Below are 15,410 nucleotides of genomic sequence, written 5' to 3' on the forward strand. Positions count from 1 at the left end.
CACCAATGCCTTATATAACCTTACCATAACACTCCAACTTTTATACTCGATACTCCGATTTATAAAGGCCAATGTACCAAAGGCACTCTTTACGACCCTATCCACCTGTGACGTCACTTTTAGGGAATTCTGTACCTGTATTCCCAGATCCCTCTGTTCAACTGCACTCTTCAAAGTCCTACCATTTACCCTGTACGTTCTACTTTGGTTTGTCCTTCCAATGTGCAATATCTCACACTTGTCTGCGTTAAATTCCATTTGCCATTTTTCAGCCCATTTTTCTAGTTGGTCCAAATCCCTCTGCAAGCTTTGAAAACCTTCCTCACTGTCCATTACACCTCCAATCTTTGTATCATCAGCAAACTTGCTGATCCAATTTACCACATTATCATCCAGATCATTGATATAGATGACAAACAACAATGGATCCTAGAACATTCCCCAGGTTAGCAAACATAACCTAAACTAATGAAGGAGAAAGAAGTCAGGGAACTGTAAGTTAGTTAGCCTGATATGGGTAACAGGAAAAATGGTAGAATCTACTATTAGAAAGATGAGAAAACAACAATTGGAGAATCATAATATGATTAGGCAGAGTTAACATGGATTTATAAAAGAAAAATCATGTTTGCAAAGAGCTTTTTGAAGTTTAAATAGGAAAGTAGAGAAGGGGTAAGCTGTGGATGCAGTGGATTTGGGTTTTCAAAAAAGCATTTGATAAGATGCAATACAAGAGGTTATTGTACGTAATTAGAGCTTGTAAGATTGGTTAATCAATGGAGAACAGCAAGTGGGAATTTATACATCATTTTTGGGTTGGCAGGCTCAACTACCAGGATACCTCAAGGACCAGTGCTTGGGCCTCAGTTATTTATAATTTATACTAATGACTTAGATGAGGGGATCAAGAGTTATGTAACTAAGTTTGCTGATGATATAAAGTTAGGTGGAAAAATAAGCTGTGAGGAGGATGTAAAGAGGCTGCAAAAGGATATACTACAATGCTAGAATGTTCCAGTGAAGCCGAACACAAACTGGAGGAGCAGCACCTTATCTTCCAATTAGGCACCTTACAACCTTCTGGACTTACCATTGAGTTCAACACCATCAGACCATGAACTCTGTCCTCCATTTTGTTTCTTCCCCGACCCCAAAGGCCTGCCTATAACTTGTTCTCATGTTTTGTTTTCAGAAAATATTGACACTTGTTTTGCTACCCTAACACATTCTGTTATCTGTTCTTTATGCCACTATTAATACCTGCCTTGGTTTTTAACAATATCATTATCACTCCCTTTTTCTGGTGACATCTTTGTCACAAACTTTCCTGAGCTCCCACTTATCCCTGAACTTCCATTTTGATCCATTCCCTCTTTTCAACAGCATAAACCCCTCATATTTCTAAATCTCTTTAGCTCTGAAGAACTCATACAGACTCAAAATGTTAACCCTGTTTCTCTTACCACAGATGTTGCCAGACCTGCTGAGTATTTTCCAGCATTTCCTGTTTTTATTTACTCAGGTTAAGTGATTGGCCTAAAACATGGCAGATGGAATATAACGTAGTAAAGTGTGAAGTTCCCCTTAATGGACAGAAAATAAAAAGCAGAGTATTTATTAAATGGTGACAGATTGGTAATTTAGATGTTCAGAATGACCTGGGTGTCCTCGTACATGAACATTGCCTGCTGTACGTGAAGGTACAGCAGGCAATTAGGAAAGCAAATAGTATTTTTGCCTTTATTTCAGTGATTGGATTATGAGAACAAAGAAGTCTTACTGCAATTGTACAAGATCTTGGTGAGACCACACCTGGGGTACTGTGAACAGTTTTGGTCTCCTTACTGAAGACAGATACCCTTGCCTTGGAGCGAGTGCAATAAAGGTTCACCAGGCTCATTTTTGGGATGAGGGGATTGTCTCATGGGGAGAGAATGAGTAGACTAGGACTCTATTTCCTATAATTTAGAAAAATGAGAGGTGATCAAATTGAAACAGAAAATGCTTAAGGATAAAGGAGGATGTTTTTTCCTGGTTGAGGAATTTAGAATTAGAGGTCATAGAATCAGAATAAGGGGTCAACCATTTAGAACTGTGATCAGAGGAAATTTCTTCACTCAAAAGTTTGCAGATCTTGGAATTCTCTACCCCAAAGGAATGTGAATGCTCAGTCACTGGGTACATTCAAGACAGAGACAGATCTTTGGAATACCAAGGGAATTAAGGGGTTTGGGGATAGTGATGGCAAAGATGTAGATGAGGTAGAAGATCAACCATGATTTGATGAAATAGTGGAGCAGGCGCGACAGGCCAAATGGCTACTGATGCTCCTCATATTTATGTCCTTATGTCTCCCTTTGGCAAAGGAACTATCCTGCACCTGCTCAAAATTACAAGGGATAACATGACAGCTGTGCTGCATGCTCCATACTGAATGGCAACAGGAAAATGGTGGGAGACTGACTGCAGAATCACCCCTCAAGTCTAACATGGGAATGATCCAAATTGTACCTCAGTCTCCCTGCCAAAATGGACAAATTCACTTTTTCCCACATTAAACTCCATCTGCCAATTTTTTGCCCACTCACTTAACCTGCCTATATCCCTTTACAGACTCCCTACCTCCTCTTATTAATTTAGTTTCCTACCTATCTTGGTGCCATTGGCAAATTTAGCTACCATACATTCAGTCCCTTCATCTAAGTCACTGATGCAGACTGTAAATAGTTCAGACCTCTGCACTGATCCCTGTAGCATTCCACTAGTCCCAGCTTGCCAACCCAAAAAAGGCCCATTTATCCCTATTCTCTATTTCCCGTTAATGAACTAATCTGTTATGCTAATATGTTACCAATATGCATTCTTAAATTTTCAGCTCTCCTGTGAACACTGAAACAAATGTCATGAGTATCTGCATTTCTGCACTATCAACCAATATAATGAAAAATAATGCAAAGTACACAATTAATTAAAAAATAATCACTTTATTTCAGCTTGTCCTGTATTTCTTTTTATCTCAACTTTCCCTTCTACCCTCACTTTATCTGATTTTAATTTATCTTTTTTTTAAATCAAACTATTCATAACCAATGGTTTTAGTTTAAAAGGAATCTGGCTTTCAAACCATGATTGATTTCTAATTCTTCTCAGTAACACTATTCAAGGTCTCAGAGACTGAATCAGAAGGCGGAGAGGAACCACCTACAGCTACTAATCCTATTGGGAGGCTGCAATGATCCTTAGATCTAAGTGATTGGTTTTTGTTTCAGTCAAGGCAGGCTCATTGTTGCAAAGCACCTTACTGTCAGCATTTGCAGTTAAACCAGCAGATTTGAGGTTTAAAGTCCCCACACGCCCTCACACCTCCATGCACTACAGGAAATGTGAATCTGTTATCTAACTATAATTGATTCACCAAATTACAATTGCAAGTGGAACCAACTGAAATTGAAGGAGGCATTATCCTTTTGATAACAGGTTGAAGTGAGGACCCATCTGTCCTCTTAGGCCGATGAAAAGATCCCATTTCCTTATTTGAAAGAAGAACTGGCCAATACTTATTCCTCAATCAACATTACAAAAACATTTTATCTGGTCATTATCACATTGCTTTCTGTGGGAGTTTGAAATTGGCGGCCATGTTTCCTACATTATAGTAGTGGCAACACTTTCATTGCTGTATGTGTTTTGCAATGTCCAGTGCCTATGGTGGAAGGCTCATGGGCAGCCTTCACACCCCACCACCATTTGTGGCCCTTGATGACCACTTAATGTATTAACCCAGTGGTGAGCGGGTTAATACAACCAAACCGTAGCGTGTTAGCTTGCAGGCTCCTAGGGGAATTTCCCTCATTCAAAGGCACTCAGTGTCTGACTGAGACACCCTGTACTAGAAAGGGAAGGCGAGGGAAACTGCTGAAGACCACCACCCTGCCCTTGCTGCCAACCTCCCACCCTATGACTCCCACTTTGCCACCACTCACCTGTGCCCGCGGGTGGGTGTAGTACCACCACCAGCCTCCTTGGTGACGCTGCTGGTTACAGAATAGCAGCCAGCCTCTGGTTGGACAGCAGCTCTTGACGGTGGGATTTCTAGCCCCAGGGTCATTGATCTTGAGGGAGACCCACCACTGAGTGGCACAAGATGCAATGGACCTTCTAGAAAAGAGGCATTTCAAAGATCTCATTGGCTTTTCAGCCAGCGGCTGAGATCCCTAACATCGCCACAAGATTTTGCCCTTTCGTTCTAGTAATAATAGTAATAGATATAATTTGAGCTCCGTCTTTCAAGGCTGTTTTCATTTTCTATATAAGAATCTGAAAGAACATTTTTGACTGCAGCAACATCTCTAACTCAGTAGAAATGAGCTTAGTTTAGAACACGACATTTCTATTTGAATAACAAGAGGACATTGCAGCAGGTATGGTTATGTTACATTCAACAACAGCTTAATAAAAATTACTGGCAAAAAACTTTCAAAAATTTAAGAGGAAACCACTTTCACTGATTGCAGTAACTTATTAATTCTGCAGAGTAGCTTTTATGTCGGATTTGTATGATTGTCTTAAAGCCAATCTAACCCGTCAGCATTTTTAAGCAAATGTTCAATGCAATTTAGTTGAGCAGCAAGGCAGCTGCTAGACGTTTAGAAGCTGAAAGTACTATTTTTGTTCTCTAAAAATCCAAGTGGCTTACTATTCATTAGAGGAACTACATTCTAAATATTTAACTGTAAGATTAAATAATAATTTCATAGCATAATAAAGTGACTTGCTTCAAAATAATTCACTGTATATGAAATTTGAGACTTTTCAGAGAAGCATTATAAACAGCACAAAACATGCAAGTTCTTCCTTTTTTCCCAGTGTGAATTTTCAACAACCCTGAAATGATTGCCATTTCAATAGGTTATGTGTTGTTTTGAAGGCAGAGATCGTTAATCTTCCAAATTAAATGCCAAAAGGTGAATGGTTTTCATAATCACTTGCAATCACTTTCACACGTGGTGAAATATGAGATGATTTTTCTTTGTAATTATTCTGGCCCTACTATCGTTAATGCACTCACTGTTCAGAGCATTTTTACTTCCTCCAAGATACTGTTCCTCTGGCTCTGACTTCTTTCATATATCCCCATTCTTCCTGGTCTACTTTTCTTGGTCCTAATCTGATCTGTCTCCATCAGTTCTTCAAATATGCAAACTCTTTCCTCATCTTCAAAGGCTTCCATAAAACAAATCTCTTATGGTGGTGCCTTTGGTCACCTCTCCAAACACTTATTTGTCATTATGAAATGCTTTTGGATGTTTTTAATGCAATTTTCAGCAAAAATTTCAGCCATCAGCAAAAACAGAAATTTGCAGGTGTGTTGTAGAGTGTTAAGTTATTTGCTTTAGCTCCAGCTGAATACAGAAATGCAGGAGTAGCTTTGCTTAAAACTTATTGCATAAAAATTGCAGAGTTTCTTCAAGAACAAAGAACAAAGAACAATACAGCACAGGAACAGGCCCTTCGGCCCTCCAAGCCCGCGCCGCTCCCCGGTCCAGGATTGAATCCTGAATCCAGGATCCCCGCCCAATTTTCCAGCCTATCTACATACCAATATCCTATCCACCGAGCTGTCCCCCACAGCTACGATGCTTTGTTCATTACAACCTATTAACTCACCCCCACCCCCCCATTCCAGACCATGTGATCTCCAGGGAGAGGCGAAAACCCAGAGTGAAAAACCCCAGGGCCAATATGGGGAAAAAAAAATCTGGGAAATTCCTCTCCGACCCCCTGAGGCGATCGAAACGAGTCCAGGAGATCACAATGGCCCTGATCGGAAAATGCTTCCCAACCCTAGTCATTTCCACTTCCACGAGAAACAAGGAACAATTAGCCCGCGCCGCTCCCTGGTCCAAACTAGACCACTCTTTTGTATCCCTCCATTCCCACTCCGTTCATATAGCTGTCTAGATAAGTCTTAAACGTTCCCAGTGTGTCCGCCTCCACCACCTTGCCCGGCAACACATTCCAGGCCCCCACGACCCTCTGTGTGAAATATGTCCTTCTGATATCTGTGTTAAACCTCCCCCCCTTCACCTTGAACCTATGACCCCTCGTGAACGTCACCACCGACCCGGGGAAAAGCTTCCCACCGTTCACCCTATCTATGCCTTTCATAATTTTATACACCTCTATTAAGTCTCCCCTCATCCTCCGTCTTTCCAAGGAGAACAACCCCAGTTTCCCCAATCTCTCCTCATAACCAAGCCCCTCCATACCAGGCAACATCCTGGTAAACCTCCTCTGTACTCTCTCCAAAGCCTCCACGTCCTTCTGGTAGTGTGGCGACCAGAACTGGACGCAGTATTCCAAATGCGGCCGAACCAACGTTCTATACATCTGCAACATCAGACCCCAACTTTTATACTCTATGCCCCGTCCTATAAAGGCAAGCATGCCATATGCCTTCTTCACCACCTTCTCCACCTGTGACGTCACCTTCAAAGATCTGTGGACTTGCACACCCAGGTCCCTCTGCGTCTCTACACCCTTTATGGTTCTTCCATTTATCGTGTAGCTCCTCCTTACATTATTCCCACCAAAATGCATCACTTCGCATTTATCAGGATTGAACTCCATCTGCCATTTCCTTGCCCAAATTTCCAGCCTATCTATATCCTTCTGTAGCCTCTGACAATGTTCCTCACTATCTGCAAGTCCTGCCAGTTTTGTGTCGTCCGCAAACTTACTGATCACCCCAGTTACTCCTTCTTCCAGATCATTTATATAAGAAATATTCTTTAAGAGATACTCCACCTGAAGCAAAGGCTATTGCGGCTGTTTTGTGGTTGGAATTTGGCACTAATTAATTTTTATCTGTATATGCAGTTAAATCAACAGATTTAGGTTTCAGGAATTTGTGTCATCAATCACCAGTTCTCTGTCGCATGAGAGATTTGAACCCACTGTTTTAACTGCACATGCAGATAAGGTGGCCTTCAGCTGGCAAGTTGTGGTCATTTGTCCACCCTGACTAAGCAAGTCAGTTCGATCGGGACAGTAGAGCTTTTGACTGGCTAACTTGCTGTATGTACACATTTACAGTGTCATGTGTCTGATACATATCAAAGAAACGACAAGCAGGGTAGCAAGAATGAAGGATTGGTTAGATTTAAGAGGTTAAGTACAATTGAAATTAATGGCAAGAACAAAGATATAATTACCCCAGATTTTCCAATAGATTGTTGGATTTCATTCAGGAATTCCAATTGTTGCTCTGCATCTTCTAGTTGTCCTTCAATTAGTTGGCATCTTATAATACCTCAAGTTACAAAAGACATTCAAACTTAATTTACCATTCATAAAAAATTATTTCTACATATCTATACTTTATATTTATTGAACAAAGCATTTTGGGCAATCTTCTCAATATATTTGCATTAAAATCAACAACGGTAATTTGCACTCTATATTATTCCACAAATAGAGAAGGTCCCAAAACACTTTACAGACAAAATGTAAACAGCACATTCTAAGAAGGAGGTAAAGACGAAAACAGAAATGTTTAGAAGGCTGAAATAATGAAGAACAAAAAGCGTTAAGATATAAGGTACTTTGGAAGGGCGAGGATGATGCTAATCAAGCCATGCTAAATGGTTTGTAATTTGTGGAGTAATTATCCCTAGCTGCCTTAAATCTGGCATATTGGTGGTCAACTCTGCATTAAATACATGAGGCTGTTGCTCCATGGTGACATGGCCGTCTCTAGCACAATTGGAGATGAAAGCAGCGAGCTGAGAATATGTAGGATTCTCAGCCTCTCCTTTCTCTGGGCCTTCTTCTCAGCTGGCTTAGTTTTCTGTTTCCCTAAATGGACAGCTTCCAGGAGCCCAGACTGACTGGCCTATAGTTTTCTGGCCTATCCCTCGCATCCTTTTTAAATAATGGTACGACATGCACAGACCTCCAGTCCTCTGGTCCCTCACTTGTATCTAGTGAGGATTGGGAAAAAAAAGCCTTCATAAGTCCCTGTGGGAGTAATCACTGGTTATATAAATTCCATTTTGGGCACTGGTGATGTGGTCATAATAATGTGGTGGGTAGGGGAAGTGGAAGAGGGCACAGCACAATTGGAAGTTCAACAGGAATTGGGGAGAGAGGTTGTGTTCGGGGCAGCTGTCAAAATGTGCCTGAGATTAATGTGGACGCTTTGGCCAATAACTAGAAACCAGATAACTTGAGTGCATGCAATAGTTCATTAGCATGGCAAACAAGATGTGGGGCTCAGTTGAGAACCTGTGGTTTTTGAAGTGATTAGATTTTTAGAAGTAACCAGCAGTGGTTTAAGATGGAGAAAAAAATAAAGCCTGGCAACAGTTCAAGTCCTGATAGCTAGTGGAGGAGGGCTAAAGACTAGAGATAGTTAAAGGAGGTTGTGGATGTGGCTCATAAGGATGACCCAAGATGTCAGGGTCACTTATCTGTGGAAGAAATTCTGGAACATGGCTGGCAGCCAGTTACAAGTTCAGGATTGTATACTTGGCTGGTGTTGAGGATCTACCTAAATGACGTTGGGACTTGCCCCGCTGACCTTCATGGTCTATACCCTTCCTGCCTTGTTTGTGATAAAAGTTATGGTGTTTCTTTACATGATGAATGTTGAATTTGGCAAAATTACACAGCCGTGGGAATATGGGCCAGTGTATTGAGGTGAAGTGCGATCTTAGTATTTGAGCAATGAATCAATCAGGGAGGCAGAAACATCAGTGGTGTTGTTTGGAAATGGCAGTGGAGGAACTGTTACAAATGCACGGACGGGTTTATAAGATTGTTATGTTTTGGGACTGTCTCCTTAATTAAGGGTACAATGGAGGGGGTCATGTGACCTACTCTGAATCCTACCCAACATCAAGCTTGGGTAGCTTGATTGTTGAAGGTTAAGGATGGCACAGGTTATGTTACTGGGAAAAAGATGCAAGATTTCCACATCTGTAGACAATGGCAGAGGCACCTGTATTGACAATAGGTGGATTGTTGGTTTCCCAAAGGGAAGTGTTTCGAATGGGAAGTTTTGTCAATGGTTAAACTTTACATTGTCTATTTAATTGCAAAGATAGAATGGTGTTGAGGCATCTAGAGAATAGCTAATTAGCATTTTTACCTGGATATATGGTCCATGTGATTCACGTTGCCACAGAGATGGATTTTGAGAGGGGAAGTGTCCATAACAAGCCACTGTAGTATTGGCGTACAAGGATTTCTAAGATATCACTAAATTTGACAGAGGCAGGTCTGTCTACATCTGAGTGAATCTGAGAGGATGGCAGAGAGTTGGAGGCAGCCAGACTTTACATTTAACCATGCAGAATGTGGGTGGAAACTCAAATGCTCAAATTGAAGAGACCATGTTCATGAGAAGTTAAACGAGACCAGGAAGATTTGCCTAGCTTTTGTTTGAGGGCAGAATCTTCAGGATAAGTCTCATCATGAAAGTAACTTTGGGGATTAGAAGTTACTGGGCTGGAAAAGGAATAAGAAAACAGGCCATCGAGAACTAAGAATAAAATTTACACTGCAAACTATTGGCAAGAAACTTAGAAACTTGGGTTAGGCGGCATTGTGGCACAGTGGTTAGCGCTGCTGCCTCACAGCTCCAGGGACCCAGGTTCGATTCCTGGCTTGGGTCACTGTCTGTGGGGAGTTTGCATGTTCTCCCCGTGTCTGTTTGGGTTTCCTCCGGATACCCCAGTTTCCTCCCACAGTTTGAAAGATGTGCTGGTTAGGTGCATTGACCCGAACAGGCGCTGGAGTGTGGCGACTAGGGGAATTTCATAGTAACTTCACTGCAGTGTTAATGTAAGCCTTACTTGTGACTAATAAATAAATCTTACTTTAAAAAAAAAGATAGGGGTAACAATGAATAATTATAGCCCCACTGCTGGGAAGGCATGGATTTTGAAATCTGTTCTTGGAGCCTGAGGGGAACGAGTTGCATAGCCATTATTACATCAGAGAAGCCAAGGTTAGTAACAATCTTTCACCACACAAAGGCAACAGATGAAGAATTTCCTTGAAGGATGTAATTAAAATTGTCGTACCAGTTAATGCAGGGACACTAGATTCATCCAGTGACATTGCAGTCTTGTACCATCTAACAGCTTCTTTTACTTTTCCTTGTAATACCATATGATAGCCGAGTTCGTTTGCAAACTCTGCATTGCGTGAAGACATGCCGAATGCCCTTTCAACCAAGGTATAGGTCTGCTGAAGGACAATCTGGTTCCGTCCGCACTGTATTAACATGCATGAGTGATGATTTACACCAAAGCAAGTTATAACTCAAATATTTCAGTTACTGAAGTTCCATACACTCTAAGGTAAACTTACTTTGGCAACCATGTAAACAAAAGAAGCACAAAGAGGCAGAACGTCACCAGCCCTTTTGGCATACTCATGGCACCACCATAAATCAGATGGGAGTGCATATGCTAGATTTCAGCTTGTGCTGAAAGTTTTCATGGAAGTTTACAACTGACAGAAATTCTCAATTAAGTGTTCCCAAGGTCTTGGTCTTGCAGTGGTTAGCGCATATCTTTGGTGGCCAGGGACACAATCTGGATATCAAGAATGTATTTTGCAACCATTCAGGGCATGTAATACAGCAATGCTGCAATAATAGCTTGGGCACCTGCATTTAGATGACTTCCCACTGACTTCATGTTCCGACATGGTCATAAATGCAGATCACTAGCTGGTGTGATCCCACACAATGGGATTTACTGGGCCAACATGCTTTTACCCATACAGTAAATAACAAATGATAGATCCAAGGTTATTTGGATAGATAGCATTCAATTGTCACAAAAATGCTGAAAACACCCAAACCTTCATTAGCTATCTAGATAAAACATCTCTCAGCTTTCAAATTGTTTTCTGCACCTCAAATCATGAATGAGCTCCAACTTGAACTTCACTTTGGGAAGACTGAAAGTGTGAAAAATGAAAGCAAATTACTGCAGATGCTGGAATCTAAAACCAAAAGGGAAAATGCTGGCAGCATCTGTAAAGAGAGAAAAGACCTGATGTTTCGAATCTAGATGACCCTTTGTCAAACCGAAAATCAAGACCGAAAGTGTAGTTTTTGTCTCCCATACTGCCGATTCCTTCCGCCATTCATTCATATTGAACTAGACCTTACTCAAATCTGCTTCCTGTTTGATCCTAAAATAAGCTTTAAACCCAACCCCATCTATCATGAAGATTCCCAATTCCACTTGAATATTGCTTGCTCCATTTCAATCTCAATGCTACTGAAAATCAGTCAATCTTTGTCTCCTCTAAATGTGATTATTTCAATGCCCTCTTTCCTGGTCTCGCATCCTGCCCCATAAGCACCAACTTGTTCAAATTAAAACTATCCCTATTCTGGCTTAGCAAGTTTTAGCCAATCACCTTTGGCCTTGGTGATGCACACCAGCTTCCTGTGGCCTATCGTACTAAATTCAAATGATTTATTCCCATTTACAAATTCTTCCATAGCCGAGTCCCTCCCTATTCCTTTAAACTGCTTTGAGGCTGTCCTCACCTTGCTGCAGTTGCCAAGTTTCCAAATGCCCAGGAAACTCAACAGGTGGACCACCTTTGGTCTGTGTGCAATCAGGACCCCGACCTTCCTGTCACTTGCCATTTTAACACACGATCCTGCTCCCATGCCCACATGTCTGTCCTTGGCTTGCTGCAATGTTCCAGTGAAGCTCAACACAAACTGAAAGAACAGCATCCCATCTTCTGGCTAGGCACGTTGCAGCCTTCCGGTCTCAACATCGAATTCAACAACTTCAGATGATTAGCTCTACCCCACCTCAATCCCTTTGTTTTCATTTTATTTAATTTTTAAGTGTTCTCTAGCTTTTATTTCTTTATTGCCTTTTATTTTTCTTTCCCCCATTCTTTCCCCCTATTTTATCTCCCCTTTCCTTACCCTTTCTCCCTCTTTTGCCTCAATTTTATCACTCTTCCACCCATCTCCCCACTCCCCCCACATCTTCATTAGTCATAGCTTACCCTCTGATTTCAGCTTCTCTGCCGTTTAGCCATTCTCACCTTCTATTCTCTCTGTAGACTACCATTAGCAACCTTTCCCCTTGTTTTTGTGGCTATGGCTCATCTTTCATTCCCTCACCCTACAGTATAAATGTTTCCCACTTTCTAAGCCTTTTAGCTTTGAGAAAAAGTAATCAGGACTCGAAACATCAGCTCTTTTCTCTCCTTACAGATGCTGCCAGACTTGCTGAGATTTTCCAGCATTTTCTCTAATGGGTCCAGGAAACTCAGTCCGCTTACCCCTTGTCCCTTTTCAGTAAAGCCCACTATGTATTTTTTATCAGTAACCAAACAGAAATCAGTAACAGAAGCTTTCAGAGCCACACAAAATGTATAATAATTCTGCTAATGTCACTTTATATGTCTAAAAGATGCTGGAAATATTCAGCCGATATAGTATGATCCAAGGCAATAGCAAAGAATTAATATTTCAGGTTGATGAGCCTCTCTTCAATAGCATTAAAAGCTGGCCTGGTCTGCAGTTCAATTTCATCCTTTGCCTCATTCAGTGTTTCAAAAAAACTTTTTCCTTCCTTTCAGGTGTCAAGGATCACAAAGTTCAACAACTTGTGGATACCAATGCCCATCCAGATCTTTCCTCCCCTTCACTTTCCTCAAATCCCATTCCTCCCTCCAATTTCATTTCTTGCTGCTTGTTCACAATCCCCTCTGACTTTGAACAATCAGTTTGTAACCACCCTGCTTCAATAAATTTAGATCTCAGCATAACACTTACCACTCTTTCCTGGTGTCTTTGCCTCCGCTCCCACTCCCATCCCATGGCTAAAAGACTCATCCTTTCTTCTTCAGAATTCACCTTTCCATGTGGACCGCTCCATCTGCATTTTCACCCTCCCTAAATCTATTCATTGAGAACTGCCAGCATTACATTGGCCATCTTAATTTCTCTGTTCCCCTCAGTCATTCTAACCTATCTCAGAAGATCAACAACATGAAACATTAACACTCTTTCTCTCTCCATAGGTACTGCCTGACACATTTGCAGAATTTGCTTATTTCATATTAAGTCAGGTTTTATTTTCAAAATTTCAGCATCTGTGGTGTTTTTGTGATACTTATAATATAACGAATCGCATTCGTCTTGCCACAGCTGCCAGTGAAAATGGAGAATTTGGCGCTCAGCCAAAACTCCATTCACTGCAGCGAGACTGGAGAATCCCAGCCACAGGTGAAGTTGGAAAATTCTGGCCATAATGCAACAGTGAATAATCAAGAAAGACAATGGAAACATAATGAGCAAACACATTTAAAAAGGCGATGAATGGATAGAATAAAGATGTTAAAATTAATAAAATGCCAGCTCCTTTCTGTAAAAAAATTAAACCCTTGTTCTATTTTATTTCACACCCACCCTGGAAAAGACCCTTAAGGGGCCAATATTTATATCTGGTTGTCAACATTATAAGCAAGTAATCTACTCATGAAGGATATTATAGTGAAGCCTGAACTTGTCAACACCCAGAGAGTTTGTGGACATTGGCGAGAAGTAAGAACCTTGCCCAACATCCCATTCTCTAACTCAAGGTTCCAGAGAAGAGTTGATGGACTCTTACTTCCACTTTGACAGTGATTAACTGATTCAGCACAAATTAACATCATATTTGGACACTGCATAATTTTTACAACTCAGTTACTCACTGAATCAAATTGCCTAAGTTGCTGGGAAAAATATTTTTGTTTCAAAATATTTTAACAAACTTACCATCCTACTGAAGGCCAATGCCATTTTATAAAAGAGATCAGGATTATGTGGTTCAAAACGGTCCAGTACACTGATCAGATCACCAATTCTAGTGCCGGCCTAGAAAGATGTCGAAAACTAACATGAATTCCACTTTGCAGACTTTGAATGGTACACCTTAACAAATCATTACCTATGTATTATTAGTTGCGAAACTTAAATATATTTGTTAAATGTTGCTTCAATTACCTCTGCACTCCTCACACACAAAAAAGACAACTACACATTTAAATTCTGATCTTTTATAGGTCCTTAATACAGATATCATGGACAGTTATCTTGAAACTGTTGTAAATTTTAATTTAAGTTGAAGGTGCACATTAAATAACCCTATAATCCTTCCTCCAGACAGCGTACCTAGCACATCTACCATTTAAGAGTTCAGAAATTATCTCCTCAAATGCATTTAATTAAAAAATTTCTGCAGAAGGTTTTAATTCCGATACAATACAAGAACCATATTACAAACTAGCACGTGATTTTATATGGCACAGATCTTAGTATCTCCTGAATGATTTGTTGAAGGAGGCAGAAGTATGAGAACATTGGGCTTAGAATATTGTCACAAGTAACACCCATAAACAAATTTAAGAAAACTTTACCAGGTTGCACTACTGACTAGGGGTTGAGTATGATGAGGATTGACATTATAAATAATAGATCACTTGTTAACTGGTGCTTCATTATAACATTTTCCTTACCTCCTTAATATTTCCCTCTCTGCATAAAGAATGGAGGGCCAGCATCCTCAGACCTTCAAAATTATGACTGTCTTTCTGTAAGAGTCTGTGATAGATTTTAGAATAAATTTTAAATTATTGTACTAAATTACATTCAAATGATTGGAATCTTAATCTCTAAATTATACCAGATAAATAAAATACATTCTATTTAATGAGAAACTTTAATGGTACTGAACTTTATTTTTGGAAAATGTATATTTTTAATTTGTCTCAGAATTTAAGGAATTGTATTGCACAAAATGTTTAACGTTATGTTATGACAAGCCAACTTGTATTTCCTTGTAACAGTGGAAAAGGAAACATGTTGAAAATATCTTTATCAGATAAATAAGTTAAATTCACAACATACATATCCGTTCTATCAATAAAACAAAGTGCAAATGGGAGGGCAACAAAATTGTGTTTTCCGATTATTTTTGTTTTTTTTTGTTGGTACGTGGTGTGTACTGCACAATGGTGAAGAACAATGCAAAATCAACAGCAAGAGCCCCATTCCCTCATCTGAGTTGGATTCCACCCCTGGAGGGTTCTTAAACTTAAGAGACTCCCATTCATTTCAGTTTTTTCTGGAGCTCCTTGGTATCTTTCTCAAGCAAATGCTGCCTTCACAAAGGCAACAACTCTCACCTCTCTGATTTTCAGCAATTGTGTTTGAATTAAGGCTGTGATGACATCTGAAGCTGAATGGTTATAGTGTCAGTGAGCGGATTATTAAGGAGTTAGTGTTGTTTGATGTTGGTAACATTATCCATCAATTTCCCGAGTATTGGGCAGTAATCAAATTGTTGCCAATTTTCTACATTGTAACACAG

At 40.3% G+C, this 15,410-nt stretch overlaps 1 protein-coding gene across 3 annotated transcripts in view; it reads right to left on the reverse strand.

Moving 5' to 3' along the window:
• Nucleotides 1–15,410, reverse strand: part of ttc21b (tetratricopeptide repeat domain 21B) — a 79,130-nt gene that overhangs the window by 36,924 nt on the left and 26,796 nt on the right. For all 3 annotated transcript variants that reach the window (XM_078228223.1, XM_078228222.1, XM_078228221.1), the window contains exons 7-10: nt 14,557–14,641; nt 13,817–13,915; nt 10,089–10,281; nt 7,215–7,312 (exon numbers count right to left, since the gene is read on the reverse strand). In XM_078228223.1, coding sequence (XP_078084349.1) covers nt 7,215–7,312; nt 10,089–10,281; nt 13,817–13,915; nt 14,557–14,641 — 475 coding nt within the window. The remainder of the gene's footprint in view (nt 1–7,214; nt 7,313–10,088; nt 10,282–13,816; nt 13,916–14,556; nt 14,642–15,410) is intronic.

The sequence above is a fragment of the Mustelus asterias genome, chromosome 14 (assembly GCF_964213995.1).
Source record: "Mustelus asterias chromosome 14, sMusAst1.hap1.1, whole genome shotgun sequence".
NCBI lineage: Eukaryota > Metazoa > Chordata > Chondrichthyes > Carcharhiniformes > Triakidae > Mustelus > Mustelus asterias.